Raw genomic sequence first — 27,141 nt, 5'->3', positions numbered from 1 at the left:
CAACAAGTGCATCATTATTTTTAATGCATTTATAATAACCGGTATGTAAATTGTCAATGCAGAAATATATGGTTGCATTTGATTATTTTCATCTAGCATATTTTTCAGAACAGAACAGACATGTGACCTATTTTTGGGTCGTGATCTACAAGGTCACGAAGAATAAAACAGTTCTTTGTTGAACTTAAAAAGATTTTTCAGATGCTTCAGCCTCAGTCTTTTAGATCCATGTCTTTATTTGCAAGAATGTAGCATGATCTAATACATATGCCAGTAGTACATTAGGTGTTAACAGAATCCATGTATTTATACCAGCATCAGATTAGTCTTATTTTGCAGCAGCTGTATATCTCTGGCAGTAGCGGGGTCAGACCGGAGCAAAATTCCCATTCTTCTAGCGCTTCAAACAGGATCTCCCAGGAGCCCCTTTAACCCTTGAACAGCTGCCGGATCTGTCTCTATTCTCATTCTCATGCTCTTCCTCGTGTCACTCTGGCAATAACAGAGCTAATAAATGCGCTGACATGATGCATAAGTGGAACAGAATTTGCAGTATCATAACTGGAGACTATAGAGATATAAACTTGCTGTTATCCGCAACAATCCTTTGTTAGACACCTGGTATTCCCACAGTTGAGGCTGGTAAACCTCCCAGCGGTATTAAAGCTGAGCTCAGTTCAGTACCGGTCAGATTAGCCAGAACTCGGCATGTCTGTACAGATTTGGCATGAGTCAGACAATGAGTCATGTGTTTTTGGCGTGAGATATATCACCTATACGAGACACACGAGAACACTGGGTTTGACTAAGGCTTATAAGTCCTCTGAATGATGGGGTCGAGTTTGGAACAGCAGCTCTGTTGTTTTATGTTAATAGTCATCTATAATTAAACTACCTGACTTGCACACGGTTTAGTGGTGAGCAGCTGTCCACATGCATGCAAAACTACCACATATATTTTAGTATCATGTTTAGTATCCTATATTGCTTGAATTAAACACGTTATCTGACAATACAAAGTATATTTTTGTTATATTTTGCATAATAATATATCATTTAAAACATGGTAATACCATGTTTTGGTCACTAGCATGATGGCAATACCACAGTATTCTTTAAAAGTATCTTACAGTGCAATTTAAATACCATATAAATATAAACATTCAATGTATTTGTTTGTACCTGATTATTTGTGCCAGATAATTCAATTATTTTTGTTGCATTAAATTAATGTCATCAGATTGATTCAGTAATGTTAAATAATATTTTTTTTTTTACTTGAATTAAACAAGTTGTTAAAAAAAAAAAAAAAATTAACCCTTTCACGCATAGTGGTCACTACAGTGGACAGCTATTAAAAATGCATTTTCTTGAATTTGCACGGGTTTTTATGGCAAAGTTGCACATCAGCCTCTTCATTGGACCCTTGTGCATCATCCTATAAATTGCAACCAAGTGGCAAGCCTTTGTATTTCGATTTTTTCCCCCTCCAAACCAAGATGACCATCAGTCAGACATGCCAAGTTGCTCCGGAATATCCACCCATTCCTTCTATCCTAGGAGACTCTTGTAGGTAAAAAAAATATTGGAGCATCAAGCAATATCTAATGAGTCATATCACAGTAAAATTTTCCAAGTTTTGATTTTAGATTGAGAGAAAACTCTGATTAATCACATGTCCACTGTAGTGGACGTCATGCATCAACTGCTATATTTCAGCTACAATTCATAATTATAATGTGAATATTGTTTTTGAAATTTAAAACTTAAAAACTTAATCTGCAGTGACTTTTTTTACTGTAAATAAATGTATTTGTATTATTAGAATGTAATTTTCATTGACATCGAAAAAAGTCATGTGATTACATAATGTATGACACTTGTAATGCATTACTTTATTTGTTAGATCAAAAAGTAATCTGATTACGTAATGCATGTTACTTGTAATGCGTTTCCTTACTCATAACATCAAAAAGTAATCTGATTATGTAATGTGCGTTATTGTAATGCGTTTCTTTACTCATAACATCACAAAGTAATCTGATTACGTAATGCATGTTACTTGTAATGCGTTTCTTTACTCGTTACATCAAAAAGTAATCTGATTAGGTAATGCACATTACTTGTAGTTAATTACTTGTTAGATCAAAAAGTAGTCTGATTAGGTAATGCATGTTACTTGTAACACATTACTTTACTTGTAACATCAAAAAAGTTATCTGAATGGGTTATGCATGTTACTTGTAATGCGTTTCCTTACTCATAACATCAAAAAGTAATCTGATTATGTAATGTGCGTTATTGTAATGCGTTTCTTTACTCATAACATCACAAAGTAATCTGATTACGTAATGCATGTTACTTGTAATGCGTTTCTTTACTCGTTACATCAAAAAGTAATCTGATTACGTAATGCATGTTACTTGTAATGCGTTTCCTTACTCATAACATCAAAAAGTAATCTGATTATGTAATGTGCGTTATTGTAATGCGTTTCTTTACTCATAACATCACAAAGTAATCTGATTACGTAATGCATGTTACTTGTAATGCGTTTCTTTACTCGTTACATCAAAAAGTAATCTGATTAGGTAATGCACATTACTTGTAGTTAATTACTTGTTAGATCAAAAAGTAGTCTGATTAGGTAATGCATGTTACTTGTAACACATTACTTTACTTGTAACATCAAAAAAGTTATCTGAATGGGTTATGCATGTTACTTGTAATGCATTACCCCCAACACTGATCATTTCAGATGAAACTGAAAAAACGTATCGCTAGGTTTTCTCAGAGGAGGGCTATGATAGAAATGTGCATGTCCATCTTGAACATAATCAGAATTATCAGCTAATAAGGGTAAATCTCCATACTCTGGTGCACTGGAGGGAGCATCTGAGTGGTTTCCACAGTTGTACCTTGACAGACTGTAGAAAATTCTGATGGAATCACATCCTCATGTTCTGATATCAAAGATACGCGAAGTGCAACTTGTATGAAGTTGTATGAAGCCTTTGCAATATTTTGCATTTATATTTTTTGTATATATTTTATAGTTTTCACATGATTTGATATATTTGTATTGATTAGTTCATTAAATTCACATACTTTATCTGTTTGATTATTGTCTTATTTAATACAGTATATCTTCAGTTTAAACCATAACCGCATGCTGTCCACTCAAGTGGACATCTGAAAATCTCTTTGAAAAATTTGTAAAAAAATAAAATAAAAATCAATTCTTGTTTTTCATGCTCTAAGAGCAATAAAAACACATAGGAAAAAATAATCCTGACTGAGGTTATCATAATTCATGCATGAAAGGGTTAAGTAACCTGAAACAAAAATGTTTTTTGTTTTTTTTTTACAATTATATTTTCATATTTTGCATAAAAATGTATTATATAAAATATGATAATACTATGTTTTGGACACTAGCATAATGTAATACCATGTTATTCTTTAAAGTATCTTACAGTGCAATTTAAATACCATATGATCATACAGAGTAATTGTTTGTATCTGATTATTTTCATGATTATTAAATTATTTTTTGCATGCATTTAATTTTTATTGGATTGATTCAGTTTGACTTGAATTAAGCCAGTTATTTTAGATGAATATACTTTTAAGTTGACAAAAAAATAGTGTATATTTTGCATAAAAAATATATTATATAGAAGCTTGTTTCCTCCATGGAATAAAGAATTAAAAAGGAATTGCTACTTTTATCTTACAATTCTGATTTCTTTTCTTGTAAGTGCAAGTTTATGTTTCATAATTCTGACTTTTGACAAACAATTCTCACAATTCTGACTCAAAATTGAGAAAAAAGCCAGAATTGTCAGTTATAAACCTGCAAATGAGGGGAAAAAAGTCAGAATTGTGAGATTAAAAAGTTGCGATTCACTTTTTAAGCTCCCATATAATACCATGTTTTGGACAATAGCATGATGGTAATAACATGTTATACTTACAATGCCATATAAATATGATCATACAGTAAAAAGGTGTATCAAAATACCAGCATATTACCATCTGATCCTCTCACTGATGCACAATGCGTCATTTGTCTGTTTTTTTTTAGGATCACAATCTGTTCAATGGTCATGCTACAACAAAGCAGCTGTTATTTCACACAGAAAGTTCTGGAAACATGATGCTATGCTAGATTAGTTTAGTGGCATTACACATCTTAGCTAGGTCTTTACCAAGGCCTGACACTGAGGTCAATATGTTATTTTAGGACTATTATTCATCACTATTCATATCTGAGCTGAAGGTAACGTGTTTTCTTGTTCAACAGTTGCTTGATATTTAACACCTGTGGGGGGCTAGACAGGTTGAATGTGTCTATATTGACGAAAGAACAATATCAGAACAATCTAACTGAACAGCAGGGGTGGGCGGATCGATCCTTAAGTATCGATCCTTTCGATACTGACGTGGTACTGATACTGATCGATCCTCACAAAAAAATATCGATCCAAATGTGTTTGTGTTTTTTTACCAGTAATTTATATTAGTTTAGCACGCAATTCCGTGCGTAAAATAAGCTTCTACGTGGAAAAATAAGCGAATGTTAGCGAATAATTGTGTAGGATATAACTATTTCTCCTAGTCATCTGGATACAAGACGAAACCAATCAATCACAGAGAGTGTTCAATGCTGGTGCTTCGCTGAGCTCACAGGCACACAGTGAAGCCTTGCTTAGATGACAGAGAAACAATCGGGAGTTCTTTCGCAATAAACAAACTAAAAGTGACGGTTCAAAATGTTGACGTCAGTAAGATTTTTTAAAATGAAAGGTGCTCTAAGCGATGTCACACGTTTTTTAGGCCAAAATATTTTTTTGTCACATCCAGCAAACATCTCCTCACTATCCGCTAGCTGCCTGTCCCCTGAACACACTGTAAACAAACGCGGTCTCTGTAGACAGCCCAGGCTCCACAAACGGCAACAAAAACAAACTGGCCCAGCCTGGACCACGAAACATAACAAACAATGTTCCAGCCAATAACCGACAAGAATGATTTGGGGGTGGGGGTTAGTGTGCGTGCACATGAGGGGGGGTGTGGGGACTGGAGGAGGAGAGAGAAGCGTGAAGAGGGAAGTTAGCTAGAGGAGAGATGTCCTAGACAACGACTAACGTTAAAATTGTATATTCTTGAGAATTTTGATACGGCCGACACACGACCAAAGAGACGACGTTCCGATGAACAAATAACAAAGAATAGGGAAAAGGAGAAGGAAAGCGAAGTCCCGAATTTACATCGGAAAAGCGTTCAAAAGGTGGCGAGAACTCCGCCGGCAGAAGGGCTTCCAATCCGACATTCAGGTGGCTCTGTTTTTGTGTGTTTTTTCTATATGGTTCATGACTGTTTCAGGAAGCACGGGAGGGAGGAGGGGGGGTCGAGCTAGCCTCCGTTTTGTTTGACAATACTTCAAACGTCAACAAGAAGTGAAGTCACCCAACATTGCTTAGAGCACCTTGAAATTAATATTTTTATTCAACAAGGATCAATGCATTAAATTTATCAAAAGTGACAGGCAAGGGTTTACACTGTTAAAAAAAATCTATTTCATATAAATGCTTTTCTTTCAACTTTGTTCATCAAATAATTCTGCATAAATGTATCATGGTTTCCACAAAAAATATGAAACTGTTTTCAACATTGATAATAATAAGAAAAGTTTCTTGAGCAGTAAATCAATATTTTTGATCAAATAAATGCAGAAGAGAATTAAAAATCTTACAGACCCCAAACTTTTGAACAGTAGGCTATAGTGTACAATAGTGCATTTACTGTAATTAGGGTAGTTTGGTAAAAGTCACTGACTAATTACAGGCGAGTTGAGAGCGAGTTGAAAACGTATTCAGATTTAGCATATTAATGATGCTTTAAAATTAAAAAGTATCGGTATCGATATCGGCGATACTGGCCCCGTATTTACTTGGTACCCACCCCTACTGAACAGTCATCATAAGGTCATGCTTGATTTACTCCTGTAGTGAATCATAATTTATGGATTGCACTAGAGGTATTGCACATACAGTATGTTTAAAAATACGAATGCACACTACTATCGATGAGTTTGGGGTCAGTAAGATTTTTGTAAAAGAAATGAATAGTGTTATTCATCAAGGATGCATAAAAGTGACAGTAAAGACATTTATAATGTTACAAAAGATTTCTATTTCAAATAAAAGCTGTGCTTTTTAAGAAAGAATCTTGAAAAAATGCATGACGGTTTCAACAAAAAATCTGAAGCAGCACAACTGTTTTCAACACTGATAATAATCAGAAATGTTTCTTTTCAGCAAATCATCATATCAGAATGATTTCTGAAGGATCATGTGACACTGAAGACTGGAGTAATGATGCTGAAAATTCAGCTTTGATCACAGGAATAAATTACTTTTTTTAATGAATTAAAACAGAAAACACTTATTTTAAATAGTATTAATATTTTTACTGTATTTTTGATCAAATAAATGCATCTTTGGTGAGCTAAAGAGACTCTTTTAAACTACTAGAGCAAAGTTCTTCTAACTTTAATCCTCGTATTTTTGTAATTAGGCCTAGTGTCTGATACGGGCTGTTTTGAATAGGTCATGTGACCAGCCTCACCAAAATAAAGTAGAAAATCTAAACTGGCCATTTTCATTTGTGGTGTGAAAGTGATACATTAGCTCCATATCACAGCCACTTACATTTTCTGATGATCGCTGACACGATTTCTGAGAACAGTGATCTATAAAGATAAAAAAAAAAAATCACAAGTATGAATCAATCTCTGTGAATCATTGCCGTACAACTTTTCCTTCTCATGTCAATCAAACTGAGCCTCTGTGAACCGACCCGCATGACTGTTCTGTCGAGTCTGTGCAGGGTGTGACTAGATAGATATGTAATTGATAGTTGTATGACATGTCATAAACGTCCTTTCATTATTTTATGACTTTCTCTTTTAACATTCTGATCTGGTGACGCAATAAATTGGCACTTTGTGTAAGAAACCTCACCTCGTACTTCTGGCACATGTATTTGTATTGCAGCTCAAACTTCTCGGCCTCAAGCTGGCGCATCCACGTCCAGAGTTCGTTCGCAGTGTCTCTGCGTGAAAACCCACATGAGAACATGATTATCCAGTCTCTGAACACGGTGCATATTAAAGCTACCTCACTATAATTCATGTTGGCAGAGGTATTTGACGTTGTGTTTTGATACGTTTTTTTTACCTCAGCTTGTCCGCGCCGATGTTTTCCACGTTCAGTTCCTTACGGCGTTCGCTCAGGATCGTTTTTTTCTTCTCTCTCTCAGTTTGCTTCTTAGGCCCGCCCCTTTTATCTGTCTGTCAATCAAATCCAAACAGGACATGAGCATTTGTGATCACTGTGACCTTTGACCTCTGAGCTGCCTTACCCTCTGCATGTATCCCGTGTACTGAAAGCTTGCGAGAACCTTTTTCTTCTTAGCGTCATCGTCAGCCTTCCTCTTGGCCTCTTCCTCCTCTTTTCGTGCTTTTTCTTCCTGAAAGAAATAGAAATAAATGGCTAATCACATAAGCGACTGTTTCTTCCCGGATGGATCGCCATGATGTCCTCTTGAAGAGACTTACGGCTAGCTTGTTTTGCCGCTCTTTGTCCCGCTCTGTGCGGATCCGTTGCTGCTCCGCTCGCTCGGCCCTGCGGTTCTCCTGATGATCACAACACACACATGATCCCACTAATGATGCAAAGCTGTTTCCAGCATCATTACTCCAGTCTTCAGTTTAACACAATCCTTCAGAAATCATTATAATATGATTATATGCTGCTCAAGAATTCATATTGCTTGATTTTTTTGTGGAAACAGTGATAACAGTGATATAAAGTTCAAAAGAACAGCATTTATTTAAAATAGAAATCTTTTGAAACATTATAAATGTCTTTACTGTCACTTTTGATCAATTTAATGCATCTTTGCAGAATAAAAACGTTTTTTTTTTTTTATGCACAATTGGTCAAATTGAACAGTAGTGTATCAAGTTAATCCATTTCACGTCTTATCACATACCCTCACATGAATAAAATAATCTTTCTTACTAGCAAAATAATGTTATTTATGCATTCATTTCCAGGAGACTCACATATAATTTGATAAAGTTTTCAGACACTTATTCATAATTTCATTTGAATTAAATCCAAATTGTAGTATATTTTGCTTTGTTGTTGTTAAGTACTTTGGATGTACAAGAATTCTGATCACAAAACATTTTCCATTTTTTGATTGTTTTCTATATGGAAGTTTATGGAGTCTTGCCTTTATTTGAATGTATCTATTTATGTAGTTTTCTAGGTTGTAGTGGACAGTCTGGTTCTTTGAGTTTATAATCCCAGTCCTGCTGGAAAGAGCAGAGTAAGGCTAGTTTGAGTTTCCATGCCGGTTAGAGCTGGTTTGTTGCTAGTCCAGTATAACCATCCTGTTTACCAACAAAACCTAGCTGGTCAACTAGCATGTCTTTCCAGCAGGGTCATTTCACTTGTCTTATCATGGTCACAGTGGTTGGGTATTTAATTATGTATTTGTAAAATGTCTTACAATCCGTTGGGTGAGGTTAATTAGCTCTTCTTCTTCTTTCTTTCTGCTCTCGAAGTGCACTTCAATGAGAGTCTGTAGCTCCGTCAGGTCTTTCTCCATACGTTTGCGGTGAATATCCTAAGGATATGTTTTTAAAGGTAATGGTACAATGCAGTAAAAACTACTTATGGCACATGTTTTATGGCAGTGCTACTAAAATCTGCAGGCCATATTATATTGTTTAGTTTAGTAACTGAAAGTTCAGAGTGATTTATTGGTATGACAGTAAACGTATGTTCGTATTGCGAAAGAAGGCTATTTGCTGCCTAGCTGCTAGACAACAGTGCAAACAAAGAATGCAATGTCATTTAAGTAGACATACTTAAATTAATGGTGTAATATGGTGTAATATAATACACCACTAAAGAATAATAATAAAATAAAATATAAAATAAAGAAATAAAATATAAATTAAAATTAAATAATAAAATTAATTGCATAAAAATAAAAATAATACAAATAAAATAAAATATAATATAAAAAATTTACTCACATCAAAATCAACTTTCTCTCCATCAGGAATTTTGGGAGGCACTAATGCTGGCACAAAGGGTCTTAAAATCAAAAACAATGCATTAGTTTTTTTAGTTTTTTTTTTTAGTAAAGTACATTTTTGGTTATATATTATAGTTAGGCTATGTATCATGCTGAGTGGTAGGCAACATGCACAAACAAGAAAACACTAGAATAAGTCTTTAATTAATCGCAAGGGACAATTTACACTAAACAAATGCAACTAAACACAGGTGCAAATCATTGGTAACAGTGAAAACAAACAGGGACACAATCAGTAACCTAAACTGTAAAAAATTAAACCGTGATTTTTACGGTAAAAAAACGGCAGCTGTGGTTGCCAGTACTTTACCGTCAAAAATACTGTAGCAATGTTATTGGTTTTACAGACTTAACTTAAAATGTACAGTAATAAACCGTAATTCATTATCTGATATAATGTGAATTTAACGTCTATGTAACGTCTGTGTAACCTATTTAAGTAATTTCTGTTTCGTACCATAGTAACACTGATAACCAACACAGAAGTGATGAGTCACATGATCAATCAAAGCTCATCACAAGCAGCTCTTCCACAAGAAATGTAATACTAATATAATAGAAGCTGCACATGTAGTGTTATTCACACAAACATTAAACACCATCATGGTAACACACATGAAATTTTAAAAATGCAATAAACATTAATTTAACAACATTAAATGTAACATAAAACCCTAATGTACATAACTGATTAGAACAAACTAAGAAAACTATGAAGAAACATAGTTATTTTAACAAAAATAGATCAAATGTGAAGTGTCACGCAGGGAATTGTGGGAATGTCAATTTACGGTTTTTCACTGTAAATTATACAATGAGTTGTTCTTTTTCACTTTCAAAAACTGTAAATTTAACAGTATTTTACAGTAAAATTACATTAAATGTACCATTAGATCTATCACAGTTATTTACCGTATATAGTACGGAAACTTTCTGTTAACCAATTAACAGTTTTTCACTGTAGCATTTTTACAGTCTTTTACAGTTAAACTCACGATAATTTGTTACAGATAAGCGGGAACATAGGGAACAATGGAAACAGGAATAAAACACAGGGAAACAGTGTGATACAAACTAAAAGTCCATGAAAACGGAACATAAACCTGAAATAATGTGTCTTTTTATTTTATATTAATTTATATCTGAAAATTCCACTCACTTATGCTTTGGCTTTGTTTCTTCTGTACCGTTCAGTTTGCAGAAAGGGAAAGGAGAAATACGGATTTATGAAAACACTTGAATATTAGCAATGTTGGTAGTTTAGTTCAAAGCTCATCGGGGCTCATCAGTTTCAATGTAAAACCAGTTTTGAATGAGTCTGATGTTATCGGGTTTACCTTCCTCGCCGTGTTCCTCCACAGCATCTAAATAAGCAAAGACAGCATTTCATCTATGACAGTAATGTTGTAACCCACAGAGAGACTGAGAAGCCCTGAAGACACGTCTCTTATCAGACACGGGAATCTTGACTAAAAGCTATTTAGTCTAAGCCTGTTCAAGAAAATCCGGGTGTTCACCTTTCAACTCTGTAATAGGATACTAGGTGTGCATATTTACAATTTTCTTATAATAAATACAATTAGCATATATTTCAGAGATGTCAAAGTTGCTTTGGGGTCAGTTTGACCCAGGAGGGTTTTAGATATGATGGATTGGTCCATTAAGCAATAACCGACATTGTTCGAAACTTCATCCCAAATGTGTCACACTTTGTTTAATCAGGGACTTTGTGAAATTATAATTATTGGGTGTTGTTTAGAAGCACTTGCTGAATAATCCTGTTTTATTTCTTTTGTTTTTTACCTGCATGATGTGGATTGGGTGTTTGCTTCCCAGCGGCCTCTACAAGTCCTACAAATAAACGCATGAATAGTGATTTATCCGAAAACACTTTATTTGAAATCTTTCCCTGTGTGTCTTTCCTTTGAATCATTATACGTGATTTGTGTGCATTATATATAATTATTAACTTTAAGTCATTATAATTATAGTACTTATATACAGAGAAAATGGTGTAGGATTTACTTCGAAACGATTTTCACTCAGAAATTGCTCATGAATTTCACAAATAATTACAAAGAAATGGCAAGTAACACATTGAAACATTAAAAAACTGAAAAGGTATTTTCTTTAAAAAAAATACTCCAATAATCTTTGTTTTATTTATGACTTTGAATTATTGACAATGAGTCTATAAGTAGCTGTTGTTTATAATGATACATATTTATATAATGTGCATAATCCATTTTTTAAAGCATGCACAAATAAAGCTAACAGTGAATTTCACAAGGAATTGTTCCTTATGGTGTAAAAATGAGGCATTCGTTTTCATTCTTTTGAATTTCATAAAATATCCATAATATTTGTTTATGCAAAACACCATTTATTTTATTTTAGGATGACACAATTCATGAGATTCACCCGACAACATGATCTGTTTATTAATTCTGAGTCCATTATGGCAAACCTCATTAATTATTAGGTGTAGCTTTAGCAACAGCATTAGCAGAAGCGGCACTACCTTCCTCCTCCTGCTCCTCTTCCTCATCCTGCAACTCCTCTGAGCAAAGCAGACAGACAGCATGATGAGAAAATGAGCATGCATATGGTTGCAACTGAGCAATGCATGCATGCAAAATACACACTCTCAGCCAGGACATACCATAGACTTTTTTTAATAATGCTATTTTTTAAAGAAGATCTATTATGCTTTCTTTAGTGTGTTATGTTGCTGTTTGAGCATGAAAAAGGTCTGCAAAGTTCGAAAAGGTTATTCTCATATCAGTGTCACTGTTTCTGAACTCCCTGAAGCGCCTCTATTGTAGTCTCAATATTCCTATTTAAATAATTAATGCACAGAATAAAGGGGCGGGGCCTGGTTGAGTTAGTTAGTGTGTTGTTGCTACAGACAACCCTTTTTCCACCCTGGTTTTAACGTGGTTATGGTGAGAAGCGTGACATTTCCAAAACATACTCGAATGACCAATCACAACACACTGATCCAGCTGACCAATCAGAGCTCATTGTGCTTTTCAGAAGGAAGGGCTTCATGGAGACAGGAACTAAACAGAGCGTTACTGACAGACTGGGAAGAGAGGAGCTGCAACAGTGGAGAATATAATCAAGACTTAAGCTCGCTACTGGGGACAGTTTTGTCACCAAAGTATAATAAAACCCAAACACACACACACACTTCAGTGTCATTTAACTATTTAAATGCATATGAGTTGTTTCAGGGCAGAGGAAGGAAATCGTGCCCCATTTAAACGGTAAAGGATTAGACTCGTGAATGATGTCACTCAGTGTCATTGCATAATCCTGATCCTCCACCCTTCATCTAATCCAGCCACACATGAACACACACTTCACCAGCAGCTTCTGCTGCCAAAACACATGAAACCTCATTATCCTGCTCTGATGTAGAGCAGGTTCAGACAACACAACTAAATACAATACAAACCATACAGTTTTCATGTATGGTTCAAACTCTTAAAAATGATGTTGTTTTTTCGTTTTCAACAAATGATCAGTGAAAGGAGGTTGTTAATCCGATTTATTTTTAAATTAAGAGGTTGTGTTAACTCTTTCCCTGCCAAATTTAAGGGGGTGCTATAAGGCATCTTCTGAAAGAGTACAGAATCTCCTGATCAAAACACAGGCAAAGAAGAAGCTGAAACAAACGGTATCATATGTAAGCAGATGCTTATTTAAAATAACGCGATCATCGATATTAAACAGCATATAAATCAAAACTGCCTAATGAAATGTCGACCCAGGACAAGCTTTAGGACTGAAGCTTTGGGGGTGTTGATGGACTCGATCCTCTCCATCTGTGTTTTGATCATCATTCTGAATCCGATCTGGATGTAGTCTTTGACAAAAACATGATTTTCTCAGATTTTTGCTCAAGATGTTGGGTTTTTTTAATGAAACTTACCCACATACAAGTGTTGATAAAAAAGGAATGCATGAGAATCTAGAAGCCAGAATCTGCTTTTATTCTTTCTTTTGGTACATATTCAGATATTCATACAACAAAATATTCTGGGGGCCATTAAACTTTTGTAAAAAATAATCAAAACTGCTGGCGATGGCTGGTAACTATTTAAAAAATGCTGGCAGGGAAAGAGTTAAATATATGTTATCTGTTTTATTTATTTATTTTACTCATTTAATATGAAGTTTGACATTTGTACTTAAGGATGGATTCTGATTTTTTTCTAAACTAATTAGGCAATTTTAGTACCACTTTACTATAAGGTTTCATTAGTTAACATTAGTTGCATTAATGCATTAACTAACATGAATTAACAATGAACAAAATATTTGTTACAGTATTTATTGATCTTTGTTAATTGTTAATGCAATTTTTATTGTCAGAATGTATAATGTGTTTCCAAGTAATTTTTTGCCCTAAATATAATGTTCAATCAGTAGCTAGTTTGGGACAAAATTTTACTTTAATTATAGACTTATGCATGTTTCCCATAAATTAAAATATATATATATATAAAAAAAGTAAACTATTCCATTAGCCTATATATGAACATTTTAATGAATTAAACTATTCCTATTAAAAACATTACATATGTATTTTTAATTATTTTGGTTATTGAGATTATTTATTTGTCACTGTTTTAAGGTGAAGCCAGGATTTTGGCAATAAAAATGCTAATGCTATGGCTACCTAACAGTGTCCTGTTTGTGGAAATCGCCAGATAAATTCTTCTCCCTGATCCCTTAATTGTTTCCTCAGGTCTATTTTAAGTGGGCTAAACACAAATTACTGTCAAAAGAAGGAAAGGTTTGATTTCGGAATGCATCTCTTTGTTCAGTACAACCTTGTTCACTGTGAATCTCACCCAGCAAGTAAGTCTCTTCGCCGCTGGTCAATAAAGGTAACATTTAACTCGAGTATCAGGGTAAAAGCCCAGGAGCCGATGTGCAAACCGGATCATCTACACCGAGGAAACCTGATTCCCACTTGGGCCGCCAAGAGAGGGACAGACTGAGATTGCCATTGTGCTCCAAACAACAGTCCCTCTCAACAGCCTCAAACACACCAGCCTTTCTCCGCTTCAGCAACTCCGACTGGGTTTAACTGAAGTTTCTCATGACGGGTTTCAGGAAAGCCTTCATTCTCTTCACACTTTAGTCATTATGAATAGATCTGTCATTTGTTAAGTGCCTCTAAATGACGTTGTTTACATAAACCCGTATTTACGCTGCATGCAAGTACGGCTCATGTTTCATTAAATCAATTATAAAATGAAAGATCGCCACAATGCATTTACCCATTTTATCCCACAATATCATAGTTTCAAGCCATAATCATCAGTGTTCAGGAAAGTTATCAGTAAATCTGCTCTATCTGTGTGAAAAGAATCCTATTTCTGACATAGCCTATATGAAAAAAGATGATTTGGTAAATAATAATGACATAATTCATAATTTTGACAGTTAAAAATATGAGAAAAGTCGGAATTATGAGGGAAAATGACAAAAAGTATGTTATATTATTATTTTTTGTAAAACATTATATGATCAATAAGATATGACAACATATGTTTTTACATTGCTTTAACTCATCAAAATAAGTTATGATGTTATATTATGTTATTATTATGTTATATAAGGTTCAGCTCATTTTGTTTAAAGTCAGTTTAATGAAATGACTTAAACATCCAAGTTGATTACTTAAAATTTAAGGCAGAAACTTTTTTTATACAGTGTCAAAATTATGATTTACCAGAGCATGCTTTATCTGGTGGAAATGGGTTTGCATAAAAGGTGAAATGTTCTACATGAAAAACTATTTATTTGAACATCTTTTTATTTTATTTCATAATAATTACATAATGGTCACATCTTTTTACCCCAATGATAGCTATTTGTTGAATGTCTACATTGTTAAAGGTATTTTGTCAGGTAATCTAAATTATACTTTATATGCAAACATCTAAATTTACATTACTCAAGTCAATAATATTACTTTTCACTTTTTACAGTGTGTTTTGTATGTATGAATGTTATATGTATTTGTTAGGCTTTATGGACACAATGCGAGTTTAAGGCTTTGCTCAATGTAGATTTATTATTCACAGAAGAGGAAAACTCAACAAATTCAAACTTACCCTCTTGCTCCCTATAGACAGAAACAAACAACATGAGCATGTTCATTTAACTTTTGCAATCACTATAAATGTGTCAGTGATTAAACATGAGCTTTATTCTCAATGCATATCCTGTTTAATGAAACACAAAGACACTTACTCATTCTCTACGTCCTCTCTGCATGACATGCTTAGATTAAGACCTGTTTCATATACAGATTACATAAGAATGTGTCAGTTTTTACAGTCATTATAGTAGTCGGATAACATGAAAACGTTCAATAATTCATGCATTTGATGGAGACATGCCGATATTCATCTTACCTGTCTTTAGGTTGGTCGAGAGTTTGAATGAGTTTGTTACCGAAGGCTGTTTGCTCTTGAAGCTGAACCCCAATGATATATAAATTATCCAAAGATCACATGACTACATATGTGATGTTTTGTCTTCATAGAGGGTGGGCTGGATTCACATGCCACTGCACATATACACCTATGAAAACATAATACATGCACAAAACATTGGACACATTCTCTGTGGATGTGCATTGTGTCTATTAATAGATCGGCTGACAACTGTGTTCTCATATGATGAGATCTGAATGTTTTGGAGTGATACATTTATACATAACAATAAAAAACATTGACTTAAAGTACATATAGGTGGTATGATATTTGCATATTAATTGTTTATTCTAACAAATGCATACTTGCTTATACTTGTTTATTCTAACAAATGCAGAACAAATGCATTCCAACAAGATGCACTGAAATTCAAGCACCATGGTTTTTCACACCTCTTCTCACATCATTTGTCTAAGTCATCGTAAAAATGTCTAGTAAATGTATTGTTCTAGACATTTTAGCTGTGCTATAGGCAGAGCTTGCACACGTTCAGTCTGAGGTCTAAGTTCAGTTGACCTGCGGCTCAGTTCCTGTGCCGTTCGAAGGGTCACGGGATGTTAACCTCTCAGGTGAGAAAATGAACGCACCGTAACACACACCTGCAGAATCTCTGCTCTTTATCATGCCTGGCCTTTATTAGCTTCAGAACCGTCAGAAGCTGTTTAGTCCCATTAAACAACTTGACATGCAGTCTCACAACTGCAAATGTATTATTTTTATTTGGAAAGCAAAAAAAAAAAAAAACTTTATTCTAATAGGATTTGGTATTTTGATATTTACCACCACTGTCATCAATACAAAATAAGATTTAAAAAAAAACAAAAACAAAAAAAAAAAACATATAGCCTAGGCTACTATAGGCTTACAGGGAGATTTTTTTGGGGGGGAGACTTTCAACATCTTGATCTTTATTAAATGATCATATCCAATATAATAAGCCTATAAATGATTAAATATCGAAATATTAACAATATTGTCTCCTGATTCAAAGCGTTGGTTTGTTGAAAGGTTCGACAGGTATAGACCTTATTCACAGCAGCGCCATCTTTGATTTTTAATGGGAATGAAAGCGAGGCTGTGAGGGACAGACATGCATCTCTTCAATGGGCTGTACTGTTATTTAATGTGTTTTTGGATTGTTCTGCTCATGAAACACTGGAAAAATATCTCTCCAAGAAATTTCAGTTAAAATAAAACTCCCGACAATATAAGCTGTGGAAAATTGTAAGTAGCCTAATCTAGGAGCTTTATACAGCTTTTTACAGCAGATGCCATTGGAAACACAGCAAATCTGCCCCACTTTCATACCTGTCATGCTCTAAATAAGGTCTATAGGTTAGATAAAACAGGACAACATTACACAGATTAACAGTTTTTTCTTGGCAGGTGAGACGAGCCCATGAGGAGACCAAGCTTGACTGAGTTTACAGTAGCCTAAACACAGCAGAACAATGAAGCAACAGACGAGTAAAATCAACACAAGAGTCTGAACAGTCTTAACCAACGAGGACAGACAGGAATGTGTAGCTGCATTCCAATTGACAGGGTCCCTACGAAGTGTTCACTGCAGTGCTTCCTATTCCCTGAACACGGGATATCCGGTGAAGTTCACTGCGTTTGACACATTTTTTTATTTTATTGAAAAATAAACAAATTTACATTCAAAATAGTCACTGAACAAACAATATTAACAATTTACAATTCAGCTTGACAAAAAATGCATTTATTATTTGGAACATCCTGCAACGTCATCAAGCGTAGACGAAACAAGTAACGCATAGGCTATAAGAGAAGTTTGAGGTAATGACATAATAGTATAGGACTTACATTTTGGCTACATTACATGTTATATGTTTATAAAACAGCCAAGTGCAATTAGTCTATATAATATTAAATTATTAGCTATTTATTTAATTCGGCTAATATATAGGCCTAGTGCTAAACTAAGTGATAAATGTCTGTTGCGATGTTAAATATGAAAATAAACATAATTTGTCTATATTATATATTTTATCTTATTTAACCATAATCATGAGATTTGCACTGTAACTGTAACGTCTCGAGCATATTAGCTATTCCCGTGTGTGTGTGTGTGTGTGTGTGTTCGCGTGCCTCTGGTTATAGCCTACCTACATTATGAGGACAAAATGTCAGATGGCAATATCCAAAATCCTTGTCCTGACATGTTTTGGTCCCCATGAGGAAAACAGCTTATAAGTCATATAGGCTACTAAGTGAATTATTATTATTATTATTATTATTATTCTTTCTTTAATGTAAAGTTTTCTGTGATGGGTGGTTTAGCGTTAGGGTTAGAGTAAGGGGACAAAACATGGAGTTTGTACAGTTTAAAAATAATTTTGTCTATGCATAGTCCCCATAAAACGTGTGTATGTGTTTGTGTATGTGTGTATGTGTGTGTGTGTGTGTGTGTGTGTGTGATGTTAGTGGGTATAGAGTATTAACAATATAACAGAAATCATATACAATATAAAAATGAGATAACATTGCTAGTATTAAGAATTATTAGTGTAATATCTACACCGATAAAGAAACCATCTTCCTGTCCTCACTTGCTCTTTCAAAAAAGAAAGATGAAAGAGACTCGTACAAACTCAAAGCGCAATGAACGCAGAACTTTACTGGGATGGAAACGCTATTCAGACAGTTAATCCCGAGGAAACTAAATCCTAAAGCACTGAAGCAAAACCTCATTATGTTACAGTCAATACAGGGGTAATGTGAGGGACATAAAGGCAGATCTTTCATAGTTTGGAGGTGAGTCATGTGACCAGGGAGGGGCGAATGTCACAAAAATGCATTGCAACTTTCTTTTGTGAAATGGAGTCGGTCATTTAGGAGTGAAATATTTGACCTTTTACCCTTTGCATCACTGGTTTTGTTTGGACATGCTTTGCCTTGCTTATCATGCATTTCTTAAATCCTTTAAAATGTAAAGTAGGCTATAATGACATTATTAAGAACCCGCCTAAACAGATTTTTTTATTTTTCAATACACTCTTAAAAACAAAGCTCTTTATGTTTCAATAGTGTTTTATTAAGCTTTGAAAATGCATCTGGTAAACAGCGCCCTCTAGCGGCTGGCAAAGGTACGACCATCAGTTTCCTAGTGGCCTGTTGGCTTTAATGGAGCAGCAAGCTTTGTATTTCCTCAAACCATAAAAACATACAATATTAAATGAGATTCTAAAATATGTTGCCGACATATTGCTTCGACGGAAGTGACTGAAACGCACCAGACGTCGTGAACACCATAGATATCATATATAAAGGCTAGATGTCTTGTGCTCGCTGCTGGCCAATGGAGGTCGACGTCCTCACGTGGCGGCCATCTTGCCACAGTGTGCTCGCTCACTCGTTTAATGGTGCATGTACTTTTAAATAACCATAACTTGCTCAATTTGCTACCGATTTTCAAACGGTTTGGTTTGTTATAAACGTCAGAGATGTAGTTATGACACTGCATACATACAGTGCATACATATGAATAATTATAACATACATGTTCAAGCATTCGGAATTATAGCCACGTTAATAACGTTTGTAAGAAACCAAACCGTTTGTAAATCCGTCAAGATTTCAGCGAGATAAGAGGATTTGTGTGCATGCTGATCATTCACCTTAATGCACAGAGCACTGACATAAGATGGCCGAACGGTGATGCCGGAAGTGACTGCGCCATAATACATCTAGCGTTTATATATGATATCTATGGTGAACACGACTTGCCAATTCGTAAATACGAAGTTCCCAGGAGGCCTTGAACGCACCAGATAATCAGCAACTCTTGACTGGTAAACCGAGAATTGTGCAGGTCGCTTTGGCCTTATTATCATTCACATACTTCTTTTCCATCACAGACACATCATACATACATATTCATGATAACTCCCTTTATAGAGGTAGAAATGTTTTTCATCAGGGCACTGAATTTCCAGATTATTTACTTATCATTTCATTTTATTAGTCAATTTCCCCAATCAGCTTTAATCCTTACTAAACATTTGACTGTACAAACATTCACATAAAATGACAAATGTTGATAAATATCTGGAGATTACACAATTTATTTACAATAGGGCCTACAACGTTTTGGACACTTTTCACATCACAGGGCTTTTAATTTGACATTTATTGAACACACTGACAAATCATTTTGTATTTGACAAGTAGGCCTATGTATGCATTCCTATAATAATCAGCGTTGTCACCTCCTCTGTTCTTCATCCCACCCTGATATCCTGCGAAAAGACAAAAAAAATAGTTCTTCAACAACAGCCAAGAATGTGTTAGATATGGTCCATTTTGACTTCATGTTGACATGAATTCTCTCGTACTATACTTGCATGTTTACAGATGTTGATTGTGATCACTTGTTTACTGTGCTGCATCAAACATTTTCTTCCTTCCTTCCATTCCAGACATGGCCTCCACATTTTTCCTCCAGTCACTGACCTCCACTGTCTTTTCCTACAAAGAGACACACAAATGCTATTGGATTAAAATAACGCTCTTTCATTTCAGCCCAGATGGACGCCATGGACCCACAGCTCACCTTCTCTGTGTCTTCCTTCTTGACGGACTTGAGGTTTGCTCTCAGATCCATGGACACCTTGTGTTTGGAGCCCAGCAGAGAGCGCAGGATGGCGTCAGCTGAGACCCGGACTCTTCTCAGGGGGGGTCGCTTAAATTTGCCCCTCAGGTCCAGGACTTTGATGTTCAGATCTTTGATCTGCAACAGGTTTGTTTACATGTTTCATAATATGCAAGTTTCTAATGAGCAGGTTCCTGTATGAGTCTGATGTTCTGTTCTTACGTAACGCTACATTCTTAAGACGGGAACACACAACACGGGTGTCAGCCCGAATATTAATGTAATTTGGTCCTGATGACTGATCTGGTCTGTTCAAGTTGGGTGTTTACAGTGGGTGTTAAAGTCGTTAAAGTCATCAATTTGTTATTGCCAGCATTTATTTTATCACCAATAAGGGCATAATTCATTAGCACTTTCTGTTTTAAACATCATTTTCTTTTCTTTTTTATTTATTTAATTTTTTATTTAAATTTGTGTATGGTTGGGATTCATCTTGAAACTGTTTGGTTAGGGTTCTTAGTTTGGATTAAAAAAAATAATTAATAAATAAGCAAAAAATTCTATAGAGAAAATGAATAGGGTAAAAAATTCAAGAACCAACGTTTTGGGCAACCCGTCAAACCCGGCAACCCGTCAAAATAAAAGTTTGTATTAACATGAAGAAATTGTGACAGAAATATATTACTATTGTACTGTAGAATAGTTACATCTCATTGTAACAATAATACCAACACTAATAATAATAATAATAAATTATTATTAAAACGTTATTTTTTAAGGAATAATCATATGCACTGTTTGACCAAACATTTTTTAATTTCATATGATTCAAAGAAAAATGTAATTATTGTTTTATGCCTTCATTTGATTGCCAGAAAAAATTTAAATAGGCCTACATAACACAGAATTTCTGAAGAAAAACAAACAAACATTTTACAGGTTAAATTGTGTTTCAATTAATTAATTGAAGTTTCAGTTCATAATTTCAACATGCTTTTTGATTACTAAAATTTAATGTAACCATTAAAATGGAGTAAAAAAAAAAAAAAAAAAAAAAAACGTGATCCAGAAGAATTTAAACTGAAATATGGAATTTGGAAAAAAATAAAAGGGAATTTGGGAAATAATTAAACTGTTCACAGGGCCATAAATGTTGCTGAAATAGTGTGCTCTCACTGTTGTACTCTATCTATTAAATCCTCAAATTCTAATTTAGTGAATATGTCAGCAATTTTGCTTTTAACACGGGATGTCAAATTATAATTAATGCTGGAAACTGCCAGTGTCATGTCTGGTTAGGGGACTTTTCATTTTCCTAGCATTGTTGACCGAGTTACTGAAGCCTATATACAGTAAAAGGCTAAACGGTTTCTTTACTTCTCTTGTGTTGTGAAGCACTTTAGCCTCAATGTCATATCGTTCCTCGTCCACCACATCAACTTTAGCGTGTAGTTCCCGACACAGCTCCTAATAGAGAGAACAAATAGTTTTTACAAGTTTACAAGTAAATCTTCTAGAAGTGTGGCAGATTGTTTCAATGGTAAAATCATACTAGTTTTATATACAGTATACTGTATACAGCATGCTATTGTTTAATTGTGATGTCTCATGGGGCTTAAATAGCACTTTTTGGAATCCTATAGCATTCAAGAACATATTTTATTGTGGTAATTTTTCTATAATAATCCCAGTAGAGTTTTGTGAGTTGTGGACATACCTGAAGCTCAGCGAAAGACATTTCTCTAGTGTGTAGCGGAGGAGCTTTCTCAGCCAGATATCTCTCCTTCTCTGCCTCTTTATCTACCAGCTCTTGCTCTAAGTCATCCTTTGCTTTAGCTACCATAAGACTCTGACAAACACATAGACATGCTCTTTAAAATGTTATATATATATATATATATTAGGAAAAAATCAATTATAATAATGCACTTTCTTAATATATATATATTTTTTTAGCAAACACACAAAAATGTGGCATTTTGCACAGGCAAACTCTAGTTACATTTTTCCTCAGAAAATGCAAAAAATATTGCATACAGTTGGAACCACAATTTGTGAAGCTTTATTGCATAAAATTATTCTGCAATGCAAATGTACCTTTAGCATCAGCTTGCGAGATGCAGAGATCTTGGACTTTTTCTGTCAAATTTGAAATGCGCATTGGTTATATATAGCACTCATTATATATGCTTCACTCCATATTGAATACTATCATTCATAATATCATGTGTTATTGTTGCAGTAGATTAGTTAGATAACGTATTGAAAAAGTGGCATTCAACGATGGCTTTTCACTCTTACCTCTTGCCTGCAAAGGAATAAAAACACACAATTAGATCATAAATATCTTAATCCTCATTGATAACAACATACAGTGATGTCCAAAAGTCTAAGACCCCAATGAAAATGCTTCGGTAACACTTTACAATAAGGTTTCCTTTGTTAACAACATGAACTAACAACGAACAATAAACTTTTACAGCATTTATCAATCTTAGTTAATGTTAATCTCAACATTTACTAATACGTTTTCAAAATCAAAAGTTGCATCTGTTAACATTAACTAATGCACTGTGAACTAACATAAGTAACATTAGCAAAGGTTAATGTTGTAAAAATATATTTCTCGTAGTTCATGTTAACTTATGCATTAACTAATGAGATCTTGTTGTAATTGTTACCAATGCTTCTATTTACATTCCTTTCATACCAATTATATCATCACCATAATTTGAGTGACAAGTTTGACATGTCTTATGCTTTATTAACAGCATATCTTGAGCTGACATGAACAAAACCTGGTTATTCTGTGTGAAATGACAAGACAAATTGTATCAGTGTTACTAGTTTGCTTATTTAATTAGTGACCCAGAATCCTAGAATCAGATTTTCAGTCTAGTCTCAGACTTTTGACCTGTATGGTATTCACACACTCTTAATCAGCCTTTGTTAATACTGAGGCCTTAAGTTAAAGCAACACAGCCTCTAAATCTAAGAATAGAGCTCTAGGGTGCCGTAAGATGACAAACAGCAGAAAGCAGAGACACAGTATACTCACTCGGGCATCTTTACAATGGCGATTCAACCTAGGAGATAAAAATAAAGGCATTTGTTTCAAAAGGGCAGGACCTTTGGGAGGCTCTTCAGGTATCAGATTCAGATGTGCTAATCAGACCATGCGACTGGAATCTCACGTATTTGACTCTTGAAATCATCGCCGCTATATATCATTTGTCGAGCATCTAAGTGTTGCTTTTTAAAATGGATGAGCTAATGACACTAATTGATTGATGTGAAATTGTGCAATCTGTTTGGCGTCTGTTAACAACTTCAAAAGTCCTGACAGTGGCCGCGCTCACAGATGAAGTGGACCCCTAGGAAAAGAGGTGTTGGCAGACGCCTATCGTGGTGTGGTTATATGGGCATGGTAACTATGCCACACAGATAACAATCCCAGCTTTCTCCAGCCCATATCCACTTGCAATGCACCATAAATAGACTCGCATCAGAGCTTCAGAGGCTTTAACCCGGCCCAAGTTTCCGCTCAGTGATGTTCTCATGGTTGTCAAATTGGCCTAGTGCACTCGGGGGAAAAAAAGCCGTTAAATATTGCAATAAAACGAGCATATCATCATTTATCCGGAATTGGTTTCCTTTTGCCAAACACCAAAGGCGGTTTTGGTTTTAATACCATTATGCAATTTAATTTGAGGTTTCATGCATCTCAATATTGAAAAGCCAAAAGTAAATCAGATTGATAAAGTGATGCATTTGAATTAAATCATCTGAGAGATAAAATCAGAAGTGATCAAAGAGACATGGAAAGATTATAAATCATTATCCATTATAAAACACACGTGTAAGTAAATTATTAAATGCAACGTTTCTTATGCAAGATTAATATTCAGGCCCGTAGACATTGACGTCTCCCTAAAAATGTTGATCAAGTGTGGGTTTTTCAATGACCGGTTTTTAAAATCTATGACTATGCCTGGAAATATTAAGAGCCTGAAACATTGAGGGCGAAACAAAAGTTTTTCCAAGGTAAAATCTTTTAGTTTATTCTTGACATATATTAAAGTTAACGTTCCTTAACATGGAAGCAAAGTGAATAAGCTTACCTTGCAGCTCAGATGGGCAGAGAAATGTTCTTCAAAGTGATGCTCTAGAACAATGCCTCTCTTTTTTAAGACACCCTCTTATTGTTCATCCTCGGCCTGTTACTGGGTGATATTATTAGCACACACACGCACGCACATAAAGCTTTTATCCAGCACTTGTGGAGCTCTGTTGTTGATAGGCCGTACGCGGCTCTTATCAGACAGCTGTGGTTCCTCACGATGATTCGGGCCTGTCTTACAACCTCATTTAGCTTACTATAAAGAATAAAAAGCAATCTCATTAAAAGAAAATTTCCATCTTTTTTAATAAGATCTCAACTGTTTCTCCTTGATGGTATTGTGAGACCAAATTAAATGGAGACTTTTGCTTAAAGGAATAGTTCACTTGAGAATGAAAATTCTGTCATCATTTACTCGCCGCCAAGTTGTTTCAAACCTGAATGAGTTTCTTTTTTCTGCTGAACACAAAAGAAGATATTTTAAAGAATGTCGGTAACCAGACATTTGATGGACACCATTGACTTCCACAGTATTTTTTTTCCCTACTATGGAAGTCAATGGGGTCCAACAGCAGCTGTTTGGTTTCTGACATTCTTCAAAATATCTTCTTTTGTGTTCAGCAGAAAAAAGAAATTCATTCCGGTTTGAAACAACTTGGCGGCGAGTAAATGATGACAGAATTTTCATTCTCAAGTGAAATATTCCTTTAAGTCTGCTGCTTCTCAGATGTTTCTTCTGTCAGTTGTTTTGCATTTATATGCACTTTTGTCTGGTTTTCCAGCACAAGTGTCTACACATTCTCAAATCAATTTACATTTACTTGAAAAGCAAATTTACTGAAGACATTAAGTCTTGTTTTCTGAACATTTGATCAGAATTAAATGTACTTAAAAAAAATCTGTCAATGTAGTAAGAAAAAGCAACTTAATTTTAAGGGAAAACAAGTAAATAATATAATATATTTATGATATATAAATATAAATAATATATTCATAACATTTTAAGTCACTTAATTTTGATATTTGGTTCTTAATACCTTTGCTTCTCAAGAAAATGTATGTTCGTTTAAGATTGTTTATATATTTATTCTAGGAAATAAGACAACAACACTGAGGAAAAAAATAATTTTTGCTATGTAATCCTTTTATAAACATTAATTCTGCTGCTTCTCAGATGTTTCTCCTAAAAGAAAGGTTTTTGAAAGAGATCTAAAAAATATCTCAAACTGGCCAAGAAACCAAAGTCCGCAGTCAAAACAGACATTACTCATCAAATTCTTCTAATATCAAATGATCTGCTATTAATATTACCTTTATAGCTCCACACTTCTTACTGTGTGATGACTATTGACTCATTTATGTGTGTTAATCTGGACGAAACATCTGAAAGTAAGTCGATACTTCAATGAAACAACTGATAATTGAATCTTTAAAAGAGCGACTGCTAGCATTGATGTTGCAGAAGAGCATCTCTCATAAGTCTGTTTATCAGTAACAAATTATATAGGGATAAACTTTACTTCATGGGTATCAGTTTTGCCTTTTGTATAATCTTTGTTTGCATTCATATAGGAAAGGGATGATATGTTTTTGAGATGTTAGTTTATTCTGATGTTTCCTCCATGGAACAATGCTCTGTGTTTGACACAAAGTCTGATTAAAATATTAACTGTAGACAATATTAATCTCTGTAAGAACATGACAGGAATGTGAAGTTCCCATACGTTGGCTTAGCTAAACATAGCGCGGTTGGACAGCTGATACTGCCACTCTGACCTTCGTGAGATAGCCTACTAAAAGCTATTTTGATGTCAAGAGATAAAAAATGCATCCAGATATTGGACAACAATGCTTTTATCTGAGCTTAGGTTTGGCTATAGCTTTCACCAGGTGCGTGCACGTAGTTTATCGGCTTTCATATATCGGGTCTTGTTGAAGTCTTACAGCTGTACTTTCAAAATAAGTGTCTTGCCACATATACTTCAATTCTAAGTGATAATCAGTCCATTATAATCACTGAATTTGTGTTCTAGCTCGTTTTTGTCTCTGTTCCCAAACTCTCTCTGTTGACAGAAAGCATGCTGAATTGTGTTTGTGTGGATGAAGCATTGCTTTTTCTCATATGCATGTCGATCGTCATTTCCAGAACCTGCTTTGCAAGATAAAAAACAATAGTGTACGTGACGCAGATGGTGTTGTTGTCTCTAAACAGATCTGCATTATTACTCACTGAAGGCAGCTCTAGAAGGGTCAGTCAGCGGTTAACACCTGTCCTGTTTCCCGGCACCATGATCTCTGCTGGATCTGTGTCTTGGCTGATGTGGAAACCCCGGATTATAGATGCTGCATGTCAGCCGCGTTTAGAGCCGCTGTTGATATTGAATGCTGGTGACACTAAATATGTGCTTGTCTCCTTTTTATCTTCGCTGGTTCTTTTTTTGTGAGTGGGTTTCTTCATAAGTCCGTTTTTGTATAGGCAAAAGTATCGAAGCATTGGCTTTATTGATCATATTTCACTTTGAATACCATTTTTGAAATATGAAATACTATTTAATGTAAAATCAAAAAAAAAATATATATATATATATGTGTGTGTGTGTGTGTGTGTATATATATGCATATATGGGTAAGTTACTCTAAAAAAGTAGATCTTCAACAGTGTAATTAGATTACTGTGCTAATTACTCTCTCTAAAAAGTATTGCATTA

At 34.7% G+C, this 27,141-nt stretch overlaps 2 protein-coding genes across 8 annotated transcripts in view; both read right to left on the bottom strand.

The window, feature by feature from the left end:
• tnnt2b (troponin T type 2b (cardiac)) overlaps positions 1 to 26,829 on the bottom strand; it is a 27,479-nt gene extending 650 nt beyond the window's left edge. The window contains exons 1-12 of one of the 2 annotated variants that reach the window (XM_084128383.1): positions 26,664 to 26,829; positions 15,618 to 15,786; positions 15,450 to 15,496; positions 10,518 to 10,544; positions 10,340 to 10,361; positions 9,119 to 9,179; positions 8,587 to 8,703; positions 7,625 to 7,702; positions 7,429 to 7,536; positions 7,245 to 7,357; positions 7,029 to 7,119; positions 6,717 to 6,757 (exon numbers count right to left, since the gene is read on the bottom strand). In XM_084128383.1, coding sequence (XP_083984509.1) covers positions 6,717 to 6,757; positions 7,029 to 7,119; positions 7,245 to 7,357; positions 7,429 to 7,536; positions 7,625 to 7,702; positions 8,587 to 8,685 — 530 coding nt within the window. In that variant the 5' untranslated portion in view covers positions 8,686 to 8,703; positions 9,119 to 9,179; positions 10,340 to 10,361; ... (2 more) ...; positions 15,618 to 15,786; positions 26,664 to 26,829. Of the gene's footprint in view, positions 1 to 6,716; positions 6,758 to 7,028; positions 7,120 to 7,244; positions 7,358 to 7,428; positions 7,537 to 7,624; positions 7,703 to 8,586; positions 8,704 to 9,118; positions 9,180 to 10,339; positions 10,362 to 10,517; positions 10,545 to 10,983; positions 11,032 to 11,701; positions 11,736 to 15,449; positions 15,497 to 15,617; positions 15,787 to 26,663 lie in introns of those variants that run through there. The other variant, XM_084128384.1, reaches the window with a different exon arrangement.
• tnni1b (troponin I type 1b (skeletal, slow)) lies at positions 18,678 to 26,757 on the bottom strand. 6 transcript variants are annotated; one of them, XM_084128378.1, is made up of 9 exons: positions 26,664 to 26,757; positions 24,435 to 24,689; positions 23,368 to 23,399; positions 22,411 to 22,452; positions 22,031 to 22,162; positions 21,691 to 21,780; positions 20,275 to 20,451; positions 20,066 to 20,189; positions 18,678 to 19,960 (listed from the first exon to the last, which is right to left on the bottom strand). In XM_084128378.1, the coding sequence occupies exons 4-8, from the start codon at positions 22,417 to 22,419 to the stop codon at positions 20,097 to 20,099; spliced, it is 501 nt and encodes a 166-aa protein (XP_083984504.1). In that variant the 5' UTR covers positions 22,420 to 22,452; positions 23,368 to 23,399; positions 24,435 to 24,689; positions 26,664 to 26,757; the 3' UTR covers positions 18,678 to 19,960; positions 20,066 to 20,096. The 6 variants fall into 6 exon arrangements, with proteins under 6 accessions (XP_083984504.1, XP_083984507.1, XP_083984506.1 ...); XM_084128381.1 differs by lacking the exon at positions 26,664 to 26,757 and having other exon boundaries at positions 18,744 to 19,960; positions 20,057 to 20,189; positions 24,435 to 24,643; XM_084128380.1 differs by lacking the exon at positions 26,664 to 26,757 and having other exon boundaries at positions 18,744 to 19,960; positions 23,372 to 23,399; positions 24,435 to 24,488.
• Positions 26,830 to 27,141: the final 312 nt, after the last annotated feature.

Source organism: Abramis brama, assembly GCF_963993115.1.
Source record: "Abramis brama genome assembly, chromosome: 11".
NCBI lineage: Eukaryota > Metazoa > Chordata > Actinopteri > Cypriniformes > Leuciscidae > Abramis > Abramis brama.
Note: the sequence above shows the minus strand (reverse complement) of the source record. Positions and strands in the feature narration are given on the sequence as shown.

Excerpts from the sequence above, each read along its gene's own strand:
- tnni1b (XM_084128376.1), bottom strand. The coding sequence starts at position 23,422 with ATGCCTTTATTTTTATCTCCTAGGTTGAATCGCCATTGTAAAGATGCC. Across the intron at positions 20,452-21,690 it reads TGCTTCACAACACAAGAGAA|ATCAAAGATCTGAACATCAA; the intron begins GTAAAGAAACCG and ends AACCTGTTGCAG. Across the intron at positions 20,190-20,274 it reads AGAAGGAAGACACAGAGAAG|GAAAAGACAGTGGAGGTCAG; the intron begins GTGAGCTGTGGG and ends GTCTCTTTGTAG.